Source organism: Esox lucius, chromosome 12, assembly GCF_011004845.1.
Source record: "Esox lucius isolate fEsoLuc1 chromosome 12, fEsoLuc1.pri, whole genome shotgun sequence".
In the NCBI taxonomy this organism is placed as follows: Eukaryota; Metazoa; Chordata; class Actinopteri; order Esociformes; family Esocidae; genus Esox; species Esox lucius.
Window position 1 is genome coordinate 24,848,462 of NC_047580.1, and position 18,150 is coordinate 24,866,611.

The following is an 18,150-nucleotide window of genomic DNA, read 5'->3' on the forward strand; positions in this document are numbered from 1 at the left end:
CGCCTGAAGCTATTCAGGCAGCATCTCGTCCCCTTATCAATTCCTCTACAACCACATCTCTCATCGTCCGCACAGACCTCTGTCAGTTTTTCACCTCTATAAAAACAGTGTCTTTCTATAAAATTATTAACTTTCTCTTTTCTCTTTCTCCTCTGTTGTTTGCCAGCCTCTACCATTCCTGGTTCCAAACCAGCTTTCTGACTCTGTGGCATATTTTTCTTTTTTTAAGAAATGTTGATTAGATATCTGTCAATCTCTGTACAGGGTAAAGGAGAAGAGATTCCTTGTAGTACTGCCTGAAGCAGCTGCTCCAAAGCATTGCCCTGCAGTGATATTTAGGTTTAAATGGATGTAAATATACACACAAAGCTGTGTTTTTAACAGCTGCATTTCCTCTTCAGCCTCAATACTGTAAAACATGTTGCTGCCATCTACTGCTTAGAAAAGAAACATCTTCCTTCTCCAACAACCACAAGTATTTTCAAAATAGCAGAGACAATTATGTCAATGAATATAAATAGTTTATTTGCAGTTTATTATACATTCGTTAACAGTCTATTGAATATTATATTCTTTAGGAAAATTGAAAAAATAAGCATTCAAAAACATAAGTTACAACAGTAACAATAACAGTCTCAATTAAAAAACTGAGCTAGAACCGACTAGTTTGGTTTGGTCAGGTAGTCACATGCTTATCTGTGAGAATGGACTAATATGGCGGTTAACACTAGTAGAAACATGCTATGCCATCTTTAATGTTACACCATTATTTTGTCCCATTGGGAATGAGAATATAAAAACTGTATATAAAATAAAGTAAGACAACATCTAGGTTATACTGGACATCCTCTAATTCTTCCCTTGCAATATTTTTGTTCCTGTGTATTGAAGCAATTATGTTTACAGGACCATCCTCAAATAACTTGAATGACATAATCAGTTGAAAGCAATAATTTTGACCCTGTATTTAGTTTTCAGCTCCATCTTAAAATATGTTTATATATTATAGAAGTCTCAAAACCTGAGCATTTCAAAAAGAAATCAATATAAAAATATTGTATGGGCCCCTACCCCTTTAATGGCTCAAAAATCTCAGCTTACTGTTTGCTAAAGCAATTAAAGATTGATTAGATTTGTTCTTCTGCAGGATCAGTGGTTGTTTTAACTGATGTTTAATAGACAGAAAACATACTTAAACATACGTAGATACTGATCATTTTAGACTTGACAGGGGGCTATAATGACCCACACTATTCATTCATTATTCAAATGACAGATTCACAGCACGAGTCACTTTAATAGTTCCGTATGGGTTTGGTTACCAAGGCAACAGTAAGTGGCACTTAAGAGAGCACAGCACTTACTAGAACAGACTGTGTCTTTGTCCATACTTTCACTAAACATTTTGTAATGTAAATATACTGTATGTACATACTATCTTCTCTACTTTGGTAAAATATTTTCAATAGAAGGACGTACAAAGGAGTGTGAAGAGCCAGATAACGACTTATTCAATATCACAACATTAATTTCATTAACATGAAATAACACATCTATACCATTTTTATTGAAATGTTTTGAGTATATCTTTGATATGTATTACTATATTCCAAGGTACCAACAATTCAAATCAGGGCCCCATTAGATATTGTATATACAATAACATACAGTTATTTATATGGTACAAATATTCATACAGCGGTAGGACATTGATGCAGTATATAGATTGTACACACACACAGCACAAACTGTCTGTCAAAGTCATCACAATCGAAACATTAAACATTATGGATTGTTAAGGACGTATGTTAGTATGGAAACAGCAGCCCTCCCCTTCACACCTTATCTCAGGTGGACTGGGCCCCTATGGCCTGGGACTGTGGCATAATACTTTTAGAAATGACCCTAATCTACACTGTTTTCCAGTCTCCAGGTAAAGTGACTGTCCAGATGTCAAGCCCAGTGGCGTCTATCCCAGTGACAGGAGCTGTTATAGTCTGAGGCCACAGCATCATTATAGCCACGGCTGGAGGAGACCGTCTTCAACTGTCCCCAATAACTACAACTGTCCCCAATAACTACAACTGTCCCCAATAACTACAACTGTCCCCAATAACTACAACTGTCCCCAATAACTACAACTGTCCCCAATAACTACAACTGTCCCCAATAACTACAACTGTCCCCAATAACTTCAACTGTCCCCAATAACTACAACTGTCCCCAATAACTACAACTGTCCCCAATAACTACAACTGTCCCCAATAACTACAACTGTCCCCAATAACTACAACTGTCCCCAATAACTACACACAGAGATATTTCTGTAAAATGAAAATAAGGGGAGAAAAGACGCATCATGTTCCACTGGAACATCTTAAAATATGTACAAATAAACACAATCAACAATTGATTAAAATCAGCCAGAAACCAGCCGTCAAAAGGCACAAATAAGGACACTATAAAATACTAGAACATGTTAAAATAAAACAGTGAGCATTGTTGTGGGTAGTTTAAAAAACAAAAAAAGAAAGCCTACTATATTCCAGGGTGGGGGGGAGGGGTTGTGGGGTGGGGAGGGCAGGGTATGGTTTGAAACTGTCCCAGATCCTGATGATATGATTATGGGTTCCTCAAACAATGTTTACTTTTTATTTCCTATTTATATTCCTGATTCCTCCATGACCCCTGTCCTCCTAACTCTTCCTCTCTGCTCTCCTATAAACCTGTTCTCCTGCGTGACCTCAGCGATGCTCTCTGGGCTGGGTGTGAGCCAGGGGCCTGGGGCCAACAGGCCCCGGGCCCCCAGAACAGACCCTTCTGTGTGGGTAAGAGAGATGCCACAGGCACTGGCCGCAAACACACTGCCATCCGAGTGGCTGGTTTCGGACTCTGACTCATCATACTCTGAGGATGGGGTGAGGAAGGAGAAGGGATTTCTCTCTAGTGGAGGTGTGATGGGAGACTCCAAGGAGAGCAGGTTGTTCAGGGACTGAGACATCACTCCCTCCTCCCAGTCACTCTGCTCGTGAACCTCTCCCCTCATCTCATCCCTGACACTCTCCCTCTTCCACTTGGTCTCCCTCCAACCCACATCAACCCTCTTCTGCTCTTCCTCCCTCAGTCTCTCCCCCTCCAACTCCCTCTCTTTTTCCGTTTTCCTTTCTCTGCTGTTCCTCGCCTTCTCTTCCTCCGCGTCCTCTTCCTCCCAGTCTTGCTTGGGCCTGGGCAGCCTTTGGGAAGGAATGGGTCTGTCAACATCTTGCTCCTCTTCGTCATCTACCTCCTCCTCCTCCTCCGCTTTGTTAACCTTCTCAACCCCCTCCGTTTTCCCATGGTTCTGCCTCTTCCTGACCCTCTTCTCACTCCGGCTTTTCCTCTCTCCATCTGTCCTTGCATTTCTCCTCTGACTCCGGCTTTTCCTCTCTCCATCTGTCCTTGCATTTCTCCTCTGACTCCTGCTATACCTCTCTGCGTCCTTGTGTATGTCATGGTTGTCATGGTCCTTCAGGGCATGTCTGGGTGGACTGCCTCCTTGGTCGCTGCTGTTGTTGCTCTTCTGCTTTACCCCAGTAAAGCAGCCCTCTTGGTGGGGCAGGTCTACTGCAGCCACACTCTGCTCCTCGGGGTGCCGCTGTGGGAGGGAGGGGGAGGTGACTCTGAACTCATGGCCTGACAAAGGAAGTAGGGAACAGAGAGATCTCATTGGAAATGTGAAATTGGCCAGTGTTGATTTTCCAGTATAACAGGCGTTACTTTAAGACTAAACATGGGTGTAGAGGGAACGCACAGTGTTTGTGTGAATAACCAGTTTTGCTCTTTGGAGTGTAAAGTAGTACCGGTAAAAAAAATGTTTTTTTAAATGCATTTGGACACCGTAACTTTATTTTCATTCATAGGGCTACTTTCAAAAAGTTATAAATTACAATCTTAATTTCATTCACTTTTTCGAATTTGAAAGTGTTGATTTGTAGTTGTATAATAATTGTTTTTATGCTATTGTATTTTTTCTCTTTCTTTGTAAAGCACATTGAATTGCTTCTATGTATGAATTGTGCAATATAAATAAACTTGCTGGCTTGCTTGCTAAAATGAAGGTCTAAGCTATAGAGATACCTCTGTCATGAGACAATACAACGAAATATTTCAACAAGTGAAGGATGATGGTCTCACAATGAAGGTGTGGACAGACAGTTTTTAACAGCTTTTAACAAGAGTTTAGACAACAGTATAGACAACAGAAACGGCACAGAGTTTTGGAGGAGTGGAATGTAGAGAGACAAATAAATGAAGACTAACAGGAACAATTACCAACCGCGTATTCTCTGTTCGCCCAATGACATAGAAGCAGGGCTCGCCTAGCTTGGAGTTGGTCATACATAGAGACAAACTGGACAGCTCCACTGAGAGAGAAAGTAGAGAGATAGAAGAAAAGTTGGGAAAGACGTTGAGGAGTAAAATGAAGAAAGGGAAAAATACAAGAAATTAACAGAGAGCCAAGGGAAAGATGAGGTAAGGTTGAGTGATGGTGAAGAATAAATCACATGATAAGAGAAAGAAGCAGAGAAAGAATGAACAAGAGTACGATCCCAAAAAAAGAAACAGGAGAAGTATTAGAATTCTAGGAGGGAAGGAAAATATACACCAACAAAAGGCAGAATATACCCAAGAGGGAAAAACAACAAATATCTGACAGTTTGAGGAGGATTCTCTAGTGGTAAAGTTCATTGGAATGTGTTGATTCTCGGTCCCACCTACTATTTTTTCTTACACTTTGTCAAAATCAAATAAAACGGAGTGACAGTTTGTTCTGTAGGAGGAGTAAGGTGACATTGTGCTGTAGGAGGAGTAAAATGACAGATAGTGGCTGTAGGAGGAGTAAAGTGATGCTATGCTGTAGGAGGAGTCATGACAGTCAATGCTGAAGGAGGAGTAAAGGGACTGTGCTGTATGAGGAGCAGTGACAGTTTGTGTTGTAGGAGGTGTAGTGACCGTTTGTGCTGTAGGAGGCGTGTCTCTGAGGTTTCAACATGTTTCCAGACCCGGTCTTCCTGTGTCTTACCGTAGTCAGGGACGTATCCATTGCCCTTCTTCAGCACCAGGTGTATACGGAAGCCAGCCCTGCGTATCTGCTGCACAGCCTGGCTGTGGCTCATTCCAGCCGTGCTTTCCCCGTTGATCTCCACCAACTGGTCACTAACCTGCAGCACACAGCGACAGCGCAGTCAGCACAGGTGGGAGAAGCAGCGTCTCCTAATCAAGGCCATGCTTTTAGCCCTTTCTTTTGACAACTTCCCTTCTGTATTCCCAGCATTATCCACCAGGCGTGCTATTGGTGGAAAATCCTACAAAATCCCGTACTTTAATTCACAAAGTCAACCAAATACTTGGTTTTGACTGTGTGTTTGGGGGGTGTTTGCCCGAGCTAGAGGAGGCATGGATGTGTTGGAGGTACGCAACACACTGACCTGCACTTTGTGGCTGCGTGAGGCAGGGCCCCCCTCCATCAGCCCCAGGACGTACAGACCCATGTTGTACTCACTGCCCCCTCGCAGGCTGAACCCAAATCCCGTCGGGCCGCGGTCCAGATCCACACTGTAATATCTGGAGTCATGCTGTAACACACACACGGGGAAACGGGGGCAGTGTTTCACGGATGGCTGGACGTTCCCCATAAACGGATGACTGACCAATATGTTGATATGCACAGACAAACACGGTGGCAGGCGCCCTCACCTTGGGTCGTGACCTGTGACCTTTCCGGCTTCTGTTGTTGGCGTCATAATCTGTGGTTTCTGATAGGCTGGAGGAGTCTGGGAAAGAAAGACATCTGGTTAGTGTGGATAGGTACAAGCACAGAGAAGGGATTTAATCTTACCCTTACTATAGCAGGCAAGTTGATGCATATTGATGTGCGTCAATGCGTATTGTCTCCGCTCACTCTGATAATGAACCAGTGGGCTGGGATTCTTTAGGAAATGAATGTGTGGGCGTGAATAATTCTCCATGCTCACAGGTGCTCGGACGGGGGACAATGGTAAGCCGTAGAGTGTTTCCAGCTCTGCGGAGGAGCTGGGCTAGTTCTTGGTGGGGAAGGGTCATCACAGAATGCCCATCCACTGCCTCCAGGCGGTCCCCAGGCCGGATTTGACCGCTTCTGGCCGCAGGGCTGCCGCGACGCACCGTCACAAAGCGGTGGGGGAGGAGAGAGGCAGCTGGAGAGAGATCAAACCTCCATATTAAAACACAGAGTAACTAGTGAGGAGTCGGTGCAGTGTCATAGAGGAACACGTGGAGCTCAAACAACAGACAACAAGCCATGCATCAGATTACCAGCCGTTTCAACAAGATCCGTTTCTCAAGGTTCAACACTTGTCTTGAGAGTATTTCCCTGTTCCTTCGACCTTCTCTTATTTCGAGTTTGTTTCTAATTAGAAACCATCATTAAAAATGGAATGGGTAAGGTCGTCTTAAGCGACACAGAGAAGCAAAGAGAAAAGGCCTAAATCATCCTGGTATCTTACAGGCTTTAATTAAGCCTTAGCTGTTTTGGACCAAATTATGTAATAAATGACTGCACTTAGATGATACCATTCCTCTTCCATCTCTCTTCCTCTGTCTCCATCTCCAGAGCTCTTCAATCCTCCCTCCACGTTCCATTAATCAGCCAATCCCTCCAACTCCCTGACACACCAAGGACCACTTCCTGTCCTTATTCAATATGACTTCATTCCCTACGCCATATGTGTTATTCATGCTTTTTTCCTGCCACGAACAAAGAATGTTGGACTCTTCTGTTCATCCGTATATCAACTCATAATGTAATATTTCTCTAGTCCAACTCTGTGTCCCAGTACTACATTCCTGAAGTCATCTTCTTAACTATTATTTTTGCTTCTGTTTTGCATGATCCGCCTACCTTTAGCGAAGGACACGTACATTAAAACCTGTTCTGTAGTGACCTATTTAAACACACTCTTTCTTACACGCATCAACCCACCCACTTAATTCACTCTTTGATATTTGTGCTTGCTAGGCATTTTCCCCTGCCTGTTAGAAGAACGCAGTCCTAACCTACCCCCCCCCCCCCCCCCCCCCCCCCCCCACACACACACACACACACACACACACACACATACCCACACATCAACTCATCTTACAAAACATCAGTCCAAATGACTCAGCCTCTCTGTCAAGTACATCAGAGACACAGCTATCTGCTAGGGTGAAACATGGTGTGTACAGGTGCTGGTCATAAAATTAGAATATCATCATAAAGTTGATTTATTTCAGTAAATCCATTCAAAAAGTGAAACTTTAATGTATACATTCATTCCACACAGACTGATATATTTCAAGTGTTTATTTCTTTTAATTTTGATGATTATTACTGAAAACCCCAAATTCAGTATCTCCGAAAATTTGACTATTGTGAAAAGGTTCAATATTGAAGACACCTGGTGCCACACTCTAATCAGCTAATGAACCCAAAACACCTGCAAAGGCCTTTAAATGGTCTCTCAGTCTAGTTCTGTAGGCAACACAATCATGGGGAAGACTGCTGACTTGACAGCTGTCCAAAAGATGACCATTGACACCTTGCACAAGGAGGGCAAGACACAAAAGGTCATAGCTAAAGAGGCTGGGTGTTCACAGAGCTCTGTATCCAAGCACATTAATAGAGAGGCGAAGGGAAGGAGAAGATGTGGTAGAAGAAAGTGTAAAAGCAATAGGGATAACCGCACCCTGGAGAGGATTGTGAAACAAAACCCATTCAAAAATGTGGGGGAGATTCGCTTCAAGAACCACCACGCACAGATGTATGCAAGAAATGGGTTTCAGCTGTCGCATTCCTTGTGTCAAGCCACTCTTGAACAAGACAGCGTCAGAAGCGTCTCGCCTGCGCTAAAGACAAAAAGGACTGGACTGCTACTGAGTTATGTTCTCTGATTAAAGTACATTTTGCATTTCCTTTGGAAATCAAGGTCCCAGAGTCTGGTGGAAGAGAGGAGAGGCACAGAATCCACGTTGCTTGAAGTCCAGTGTAAAGTTTCCACAGTCAGTGATGGTTTGGAGTGCCATGTCATCTGCTGGTGTTGTTCCACTGTGTTTTCTGAGGTCTAAGGTCAACGCAGCCATCTACCAGGAAGTTTTAGAGCACTTCGTGCTTCCTGCTGCTGACCAACTTTATGGAGATGCAGATTTCATTTTCCAACAGGACTTGGCACCTGTACCTGGTTTAAGGACCATGGTATCCCTGTTCTTAATTGGCCAGCAAACTCGCCTGACCTTAACCCTATAGAAAATCTATGGGGTACTGTGAAGAGGAAGATGCAGAAATGCAGAAAAGCTGAAGGCCACTATCAGAGCAACCTGGGCTCTCATAACACCTGAGCAGTGCCACAGACTGATCGACTCCATGCCACGCCGCATTGTTGCAGTAATTCAGGCAAAAGGAGTCCCAACTAAGTATTGAGTGCTGTACATGCTCATACTTTTCAGTTGGCCAACATTTCTAAAAATCATTTTTTTGTATTGGTCTTAAATGATATTCAAATTTTCGGAGATACTGAATTTGGGATTTTCATTAGTTGTCAGATATAATCATCACAATTAAAAGAAATAAACATCTGAAATATATCAGTCTGTGTGTAATGAATGAATATAATATATATATATATATATATATATATATATATATATATATATATATAAAGTTTCACTTTTTTAATGGAATTACTGAAATAAAGAAACTTTTTGATGATATTCTAATTTTATGACCAGCACCTGTATGTGTTTTCCGGGCCTCCCCAGACTGGTTGCTATAACCTTAAACACACCTGATTTGATTACTGACAGGTTTATGATTATCTGACACATTCAATCAGATAAATGTTTGTGGGGTCAGAGTTCAGTGCTGGGAACCCCTGAGTAATACAATGTTAGTTTTATTTTTTTTATGTCCAACTTAACCTAACCCTAAAGGTCAGGCAATATCTTTCAAAAGGTTTGATGCATACCTTCCTTGAAATTATGAACCAACCAAGTGGCTATATTAATTAATCCTCCACCTGTCAACGTTGTTCCCTCCTCTCTCCCATCTCTCACTGTCTCCTAGGTTGGCAGGCCTGTGGTGACAGACGGCCTTCTAGTGTTGCCTTGGTCATTACATAATCCGTCACATCAACACTCGGAGTGACAGCTGTCCATCAGAGACGTAACCTTGTTCCCTCTAACCAGTAGTAGGACAGACACGTCATGTCACGACATTTTACATGCAGTACTTCCCAGGTGTTAAAACTGAAATCCCCCTATGACTGTAGTGCCATAGATGACATCTGGATGAAAAGAATAACCATCATCTGGGTGAACCAGGCATGAAACGGCAATCAGGACAAATCAGAGCAAAGACTTTTCAAACACTGGTTTTGTCCTAATACACCACATCATATATAACACATCACACACAGACTGGCAGCATTGTAACCTCTGGTGCATTTTCTCTGGTCTTCCGTGTTGTCACAACTGTCCCTACTAATCCCATATAGTTTTCCAGCAGCAGAGCAGGTGGACTGATACTGATCAACACTCCCCCCCCCCCCACACACACACACACACACACACAGTGGAAAATCCCTCTGCAGCTCTTGTACATCTGGCAGCCTGGCAGTGTGGGGACCCCTCCCGGCACTGCAGGCAGTGATACATACGTTTGGTAAAGCCTAGACAGTCTATGGGCACAGTGCATGCATGCTAATGCTTTTAGCAGAACGGCTAAATCATCTAGCATGGTATTGACAACTACGCAGTTACGTTCATGGATGTCACCACTACGCCGGCTCCTGCCATTAATACAGTACTAGAAACACAGCTTCAGGTGTCTACCCAGGCACACTGATGCACCACAACTACTGATGCCGTCAGTAGAGCTAAAATGACTACTACTATTGGTCTTAATGCTGGTACTTTTACCGCTACTATTGACACTTATATGACTACATACACAACTACACTTCACCGACTATAAAGCTTCTGCTTACTCTATAACTTAGGTAATGAATGTCTCCGACTCCCATGGTGCTCGAGGAAACAAAGGAGGTACATATTGCAGCTGTTGAACAAATTGAGAGCTTTCGCTGGCACTGATTAATGTTAATTACAATTAAAGCAATTTCTCGTTCTCTCTCACACACACACACACACACACACACACACATACTCATACAGTAAGTAATCACAGTAATTCACATAAAGCTTCAAACTCAGACAGACAGCATTCAGTCAGAAACTAAGTAAAAACATGCATATAAATTCCATAACTATCCGAAGCCTTCCAACAGCGCATTAAAGCTATTTATTTGAACTATGCATCATAATTACGTTTGGAGTCCTTGACAGTTTTCAAAGCAGACTGTAGTTTTTCCAACATGGCTCTTTGAATAACATACGTTACAGCAAAAACACTAAATTCCAAAAGAACAGCCTGGAGACCTTTAGATCCAAAAGGATTAGAATGGGATCAATAGGAAAACAAGAAACTTAGTCAGGTTCCTGGTGTTGCTCTGCTGAGAAAACGGTTCAGTGTAGCGTCTCACTAAAGCAATCCACAGACAGGCAGAGGGAGTGAGAGATGGGGGGGGGGGTTAATCTGTGGAGAAACCAGACTGAATAATTTTGCTGCAGAGAAACAGAGGGGGCAGCTCACAAGAGGGAGAAAAGAGGGGGAGAGGAGAAAAGGGGGAGAAGGGAGAAAGAGAGTGAGAGGGGACTGGAGAGAGACCGAGAGACAGAAGGAAAATTGGAGAGAGGGAGAAATGGAGAGAGAGTGGACTGGATAGAGAGAAGAAGAATGGGAAAAAGGGGAGAACATACAAGAGAGGTAGGGAGAATAAGATAGAGAGTGGGTTATGGGCAGAGGAAAACTAGAGTTATTAAGATAAGAGATAAATGAAATGCAGATGAGAGAGGGAGACTAGAGTTATTAAGATAAGAGATAAATGAAATGCAGATGAGAGAGGGAGACTAGAGTTATTAAGTTAAGAGATAAATGAAATGCAGATAAGAGAGGGAGACTAGAGTTATTAAGATAAGAGATAAATGAAATGCAGATAAGAGAGGGAGACTAGAGTTATTAAGATAAGAGATAAATGAAATGCAGATGAGAGAGGGAGACTAGAGTTATTAAGATAAGAGATAAATGAAATGCAGATGAGAGAGGGAGACTAGAGTTATTAAGATAAGAGATAAATGAAATGCAGATGAGAGAGGGAGACTAGAGTTATTAAGATAAGAGATAAATGAAATGCAGATGAGAGGGGGAGACTAGAGTTATTAAGATAAGATATAAATGAAATGCAGATGAGAGAGGGAGACTAGAGTTATTAAGATTAGAGATGGATGAAATGTGCATGATAGAGTGAGACTACAGTTATTAAGATAAGACATCTGCATGAAATGCAGATGAGACAGGAGACAATGGAGGGGGGTTCACTGTTATGTGTTGCCAAGAAAACACACTAAACTTCATTAGAATTGAATGGTCAAATGGGCATGTACAAAGAGGAGGAAAGCAAGAGGACAACTCGTTGCATGGAATGGGTGTATTGGGAATAACCTGGCGTTCAGGTCCTCGAGCTAACAGCCAATCAGATGGGATGTTTCCAGCCTTCATAGCCATTATGTGAACAACACAGTGACTCAGTAGTGCTGTTAAGGTGCAGCTCCCTATAGAAGTCCATTAGGATTAGGACTGTATTTGAGTTAAGCAGCGTGTTATCATCAAAAGGATATTCTGTTGGAGGGAAATAGAGCTGACAGCTGATTTAGATAAGAGCCCTGACACATAAAACCTGTGCTTTAGCTCCTAATGGCCCAGCAGCATGGGGCTTCATGTGGGATAATCTCACTACTGATCCCACCGGTTTTTATGAAGAGCAGCATTTATAGCACGTGTTTCCCACATAACACAGCAGCATGTTCATCAAACGCAACACTTTTGGTTTTACCCCCATTTATCATGAGCTGAACTCAAAGATCTGAGACTTTTTCTATGTACACAAAAGGCCTATTTCTCTCAGAAATTGTTCACAAATCTGTCTAAATCTGTGTTAGTGAGCACTCCTCCTTTGCCGAGATAATCCATCCACCTCACAGGTGTGGCATATCAAGATGCTGATTAGACAGCATGATTATTGCACACGGGTGCCTTAGGCTGGCCACAATAAAAGGCCACTCTAAAATGTGCAGTTCTATCACACAGCACAATGCCACAGATGTCACAAGTTTTGAGGGAGTGTGCAATTGGCATGCTGACTGCAGGAATGTCCACCAGAGCTGTTGCCCGTGAATTGAATGTTCATTTCTCTACCATAAACCGTCTCCAAAGGCGTTTCAGAGAATTTGGCAGTACATCCAACCGGCCTCACAACCGCAGACCACTTGTAACCACGCCAGCCCAGGACCTCCACATCCAGCATCTCCAAGAACGTCTGAGACCAGCCACCAGGACAGCTGCTACAACAATTGGTTTGCATAACCAAATAATTTCTGCACAAACTGTCAGAAACCGTCTCAGGGACACTCATCTGCATGCTTGTCTTCCTCATCAGGGTCTCGACCTGACTGCTGATCGTCGTCGTAATAGACTTGAGTGGGCAAATGCTCACATTCGATGGCGTCTGGCACTTTGGAGAGGTGTTCTCTGCACGGATGAATCCCGGTTTTCACTATACAGGGCAGATGGCAGACAGCGTGTATGGCGTTGTGTGGGTGAGTGGTTTGCTGATGTGAACGTTGTGGATCGAGTGGTCCATGGTGGCAGTGGGGTTATGGTATGGGCAGGCATGTGTTATTGACTACGAACACAGGTCCATTTTATTGATGGCATTTTGAATGCACAGAGATACCGTGTCGAGATCCTGAGGCCCATTGTTGTGCCATTCATCCACGATCATCACCTCATGTTGCAGCATGATAATGCACAGCCCCATGTTGCAAGGATCTGTACACAATTCCTGGAAGCTGAAAACCTCCCAGTTCTTGCATGGCCAGCAAACTCACCGGACATGACCCCCAGACCCCCCCAATATAGTGAAACTGCACATTTTAGAGTGGCCTTTTATTGTGGCCAGCCTTAGGCACACCTGTTCAATAATCATGCTGTCTAATCAGCATCTTGATATGCCACACCTGTGAGGTAGATGGATTATCTTGGCAAAGGAGAAGTGCTCACTAACACAGATTTAGACAGATTTGTGAACGATATTTGAGAGAAATAGGCCTTTTGTGTACATAGAAAAAGTATTTGATCTTTGAGTTCAGTTCATAATAAATGGGGGCAATAACAAGTGTTGCATTTATAATTTTGTTCCGTGTATGTACTGTACCAGTTTTTCCCCTGTGTCATCAAAACCACTCGCTTTCAAACCACTCACTTTCATAGCTAACTAAGGTATGATAGTTATTCTACTTGTAGATTATGGACATATAAACAACATTATTACACATCCAGCCTAAAATTGCAGGTCTAAAAAGAATTTTGGTTCATTACATAAATGCCAGACTGCCTCTTTTATACAACATTGGGCATACACACACACACACAAACACACACACATATAGCCCTTTGCCAAAAAACAACATTTCAGTTTCAGCATTACGATGACACACGCAGTAGCTGTATGATGGGGAAGCATTAGAGTGCTGTCTGAAACACTATAAATACATAGGGTTAGTGTAGGTGGGGTCTCTGTCTTTACGGGACCTATGAGTCATCATAACAAGTGACAGTCATTATTATTTATATATATCTTGATGCTTCCCATTTCCTGCTGTGACTGTAATACAATGCCTCACTTTCAAAAGTGAAAAAGCTAAAATGAATCAATCCGATGAAATACTGTGAATCAATTGGCTCTTCACCTTTTCCATTCTCTACATCCTGTGAAGCGATGACAAATCCAAATCCCTCTCCAGGTTTCCTCCTCAGCTCCACATGGAATCCCCGCGGCACCCGCTTCCGTCCCGTGCCCTCCGGCCCAGTTCCCGGAGGCACCATCCCCCTGTCCGCCTCGCCCTCCGTGCCCACGTTCAGCCAGTCTTTGGGCTCCATGGTGAGGGTGACTGGAACTGACTCCAGGAAACTGGTGCTCTGAACCAGAGAGGAGCGGGCCATAGCTGGGAGTAAGAGAGGAGGGGTGGAGGACGGACGGGGCGGCACCAGAACTTCAGCGGGGGCAGACCTGTTGTTGTCCAAGGCCACAGGTGGAGAGGGTGGGTGCAGGAGTGGTGAGGGGACCCTCCGCGTTGAGTTTGGGGAGACAGAACAATAGCGGGAGCCTGGAAAAGGGAGATATAATCAACACAGAGAAGATGATTATTTGGCTGTTGGGGGGTACTGGGATGTGGTTCTGGGTCATGGCCTACCTCCTCTGTGAACTAATAAGATGACTTCTCCTTGTTTAGTGTGTTCCTGGAGAACTCGTTGAACCTGGATCAACACAAGCAGAAATAAAAGGATTGCTTACTTTCAACCTATTATTTTCCCGGGCATTCTCTCCTTTCCTCGTTCCTGATTCCATGTCCCCCTCCCCCCTTTTCTCTCCCCAGTACCTGGGCAAAACTGAGAGTCTGGACATCTGCTCCATTGATCTTCATGATAGCATCGCCTGGCTGCAGGGAAGAGCACTGCCTCCTATCCCAGACTCTCTTGACCAGGACCAGCCGCCCTCCCTGTCCCCCGGCCGTCAAGCTGAAACCCATTCCCCGTCCAGACTCACACTGAGCCAGGGCCACGGGGACCAGCTCCCCTCCACCTCTCAACCCAGCCCCACTGCCCAGGCTCAGCGCCCCTGGAGACGAGTTGCTGCTGGGGCTGCCGCTTCCACTGGTGTTGCCGTGAAAGCCATTAAAGCTGAAGCAGGGGCCATCGGGGCTAGGAGGGGGCCTCAGCAGGGAGGCCTGGGGTCTGACGAGGCAGGAGTATGCCCCTCTACCAGGGGAGGGTGACAGACAGGGTCTCTCTGAGTGGGGCAGGGGCAGTCTGGACACGGGGAGTGGGGAGGTGGACAGGTCACTCTCCGACAGGTCGCTCTTAGAGATTCTGTGGCGCTGGGGTGGGGTGGAGAGGGAGTTATTGTTGTGGTTACGGATCATGGACGCCCTGCAGGGAAATAACAGAGCAAGAAAGACTGTCAGAATCCTCCATGAGAGAACATTACCTGGAAATGAGAGGTGAGCGCGCATTCATGTGTGTGTCACCTGCATGAGCCAACGGCTGAGACCACCTCACTGTCACTCTGGGAGTTTTCGTGGGCCTGCAGGCGGGCAAGGCCCTTCAGGGAGCGGGGCGGCCGGACTGGGGGGGTGCTGGGATCAATGCTACCACTGGAACGCCTGTAAGACGGCGGTGTTGGGGAGCTAGAGTCGGACTGGTAGCGGCCGGACGGCCTGTACGAGGGGAGATGGTAGCCGGGGCAGTCAGAGAGGTGACCAATGGATCTCCGGTACGAGGGTGGAGTGGTGGCCGTGGAGTGGACGACCTGACCGCTGGAGCACCTGTAAGACGTTGGAAGTCGGCCAGCTGCTGAGGTGGCGTTCCCATTGGCATCGAGTCCCGCACCCGGGTAGCCCGCGTCAGGGCGGTAGGACGGCAGTCCGTTGAGACTGTGATACTGGGTCCGGGTTGGGGCCGTGGACGGGCGGAGGAGGTGATGGTGGGCGGGCTGGGGCTGGCTGGTGGTGGGGGCGGGGGGGAGGGGGGCACAGACGTCAGTCGCCCCCGGGTGGGTCTGCTTGGGACATCCGTCGGGGTTGTAGAGCATGGGGTAGCCCCTCCGCAGTACCACGTCCACGCTGTGGCCGACAGGCACCACCTTCAGCATCTCCACCACCTCTTTATGAGACGTGCCCAGGACACAGACGTCGTTGATGTACACCAGGATATCCGCTGTGGGGACAGAGAAAGGAAGGGTTGAACAGGCTTCCGGTATAGTGGCCAGGTCATTAGCATGCCGTTAAAAGCTACATACAAAACTGCACATTGTCTGCTTGTAAATGTTTTGAGGGGGAATGGAGTTGTTGGGACAATGCTTGCCGACAGGAAGGTCAGTTCTGTGATGTATTTAGCATCGGTGCACCTAAGACTAAGTGCACATCATCAAGTGACCATATGATCTGTGGAAATCCTTGTGGATAGACTCTGATAAAGGAACTTTGAACTCCAGACTCCACAGTAGCTCCACCTCCAATGGGGTCAAGACAGGAACTACAATGGGCATCAGCTGTTACCAGAGTAACATTTTAATTGGCCCACCAGACCGTGACAACAGATATTGGCAAAAAAGTTTGTTCCAGTCAGAGATCTCAATGATGAACCAGATATAGATTGCATTCTGAAGGGCTTTATGTATTGTAATATCACCATATGATGGGTAACTACTGAAGAGTATTATCCCTTAGATGTGAAACTTAATTTGGCTGTCTGCACCATACATCTAAGTCAATGCCAAAGATCATCAGATATTGATGTAATTGAGTGCTCTGTTCATTTGTTGATTGGTCGACTGGGAAGCTAAGCTCTTCATTCCCAGCCTCCATTAAGCAGTAACTCTATTTGTGCCCTACGTGTACCAATCTCACATCACCCAATCCTGCTTAGACAATAATAAACCCTCATAATTCATCTGATTGGTGTCCAAAGTGTTCATTGTCAATTGACAGTTGCTTAAAGTAATACTGTTCTTTAATTCAGACATTTCACTGTTTAAATATTATATCAGCGTTTCATCTAGCTTCATCTAGCTACAGAGTTAACTCAGAGAACTGTTTTAATACAACTCTGAGTGGTGCCTCCAAACTTATTAATAACCAAATTCATAACTCATAACAGTCAATCCCCCCCGTCCTAACCTCAACCCCCCCGTTGTAACCTCAACCCCCCTGTCGTAAACTCAACCCCCCCCGTCGTAACATCAACCCCCCATCGTAACCTCACCCCCCCATCGTAACCTCACCCCCCCCCGCCATAACCTCAACCCCCCCTGTTGTAATCTCAACCCCTCCGTCAGAACCTCAACCCGCCTGCCCTAATCTTAACCCCCGTCTTAACCTCCCTGTAGTAATCTCAACCCTCCGTCGTAATCTCACCCCCCCCCCAACTACCATTGTCAGCACCCCGCTATCAAAACATCTTCCCACGGCCATGGGTGGTTGTGAAAGGGTGTCACTCTCTGTATCAGTGTGAGTTCGTTAGTGCATATACGCTATTGCGTTACTGGGTATGATGATAACTAGCATATGACAAAACCATTAGGATTAGGGATTGATTGAGACGTACTGTCTCTGAGAGATCACAGAAAACAATCTCACCACTATAATCCAGCTCTACCGAAGAGAGAGGGTGAGTGAAAGAGAGCAGAGGAGAGGATGAACGCAGGCAGGGAGGGACAGAATGAGAGAGATGGAGGGAGAGAGAATGAGAGGCAGGGAGGGACAGAATGAGAGAGATGGAGGGAGAGAGAATGAGAGGCAGGGAGGGACAGAATGAGAGAGATGGAGGGAGAGAGAATGAGAGGCAGGGAGGGACAGAATGAGAGAGATGGAGGGAGAGAGAATGAGAGGCAGGGAGGGACAGAATGAGAGGGAGGGAAGGACAGCATGAGAGGGAGTGAGTGAGATAATGGTAGAGAGGTAGGGACAGAATGAGAGAGAGAGAATTAGAGAGGGAGGGATAGAATGAGAGTGAAAGAGAGAGAATGACAGAAAAGGGAGGAACAGAAGGAGAGAGATGGAGGGAGAGAGAATGAGAGGGAGGGAGGAATATGTTAGTTTTTAGAATTAGCATGAACTGCACTACGAACTATAGTCAAATGTTTTTTCAGTATTATAATACTACATTATATAAAGGCTTTACATTTCACATTAATAACCACAAACATGTCCTTCTGTGGGATGACATCTTCGGGAAAACAATACCAAGAGGGATTCTACAATATATCTACAATATATTCTCAACGATCTAGCTATAATACTCAATTATCCACCAATAATTCTGTCACGAACACACAGGCAATATTTAATTTCTAACATTCACAATGAAACATTATATCCAAATTGGACTTATTCACAGTTACAACACCGTAAAACAGTTAA

At 44.8% G+C, this 18,150-nt stretch overlaps 1 protein-coding gene across 1 annotated transcript in view; it reads right to left on the minus strand.

Annotated features, from left to right (window-relative positions):
- Positions 1-504: 504 nt before the first annotated feature.
- Positions 505-18,150, minus strand: part of LOC105022405 (membrane-associated guanylate kinase, WW and PDZ domain-containing protein 1) — a 55,994-nt gene continuing 38,348 nt past the window's right edge. Inside the window, exons 9-17 of the mRNA XM_029124060.2 lie at positions 15,259-15,946; positions 14,611-15,160; positions 14,425-14,488; positions 13,921-14,337; positions 6,015-6,215; positions 5,737-5,813; positions 5,469-5,615; positions 5,063-5,201; positions 505-3,672 (exon numbers count right to left, since the gene is read on the minus strand). Of these exons, the coding sequence (XP_028979893.2) occupies positions 2,663-3,672; positions 5,063-5,201; positions 5,469-5,615; positions 5,737-5,813; positions 6,015-6,215; positions 13,921-14,337; positions 14,425-14,488; positions 14,611-15,160; positions 15,259-15,946 (3,293 nt within the window). The 3' untranslated portion in view covers positions 505-2,662. The remainder of the gene's footprint in view (positions 3,673-5,062; positions 5,202-5,468; positions 5,616-5,736; positions 5,814-6,014; positions 6,216-13,920; positions 14,338-14,424; positions 14,489-14,610; positions 15,161-15,258; positions 15,947-18,150) is intronic.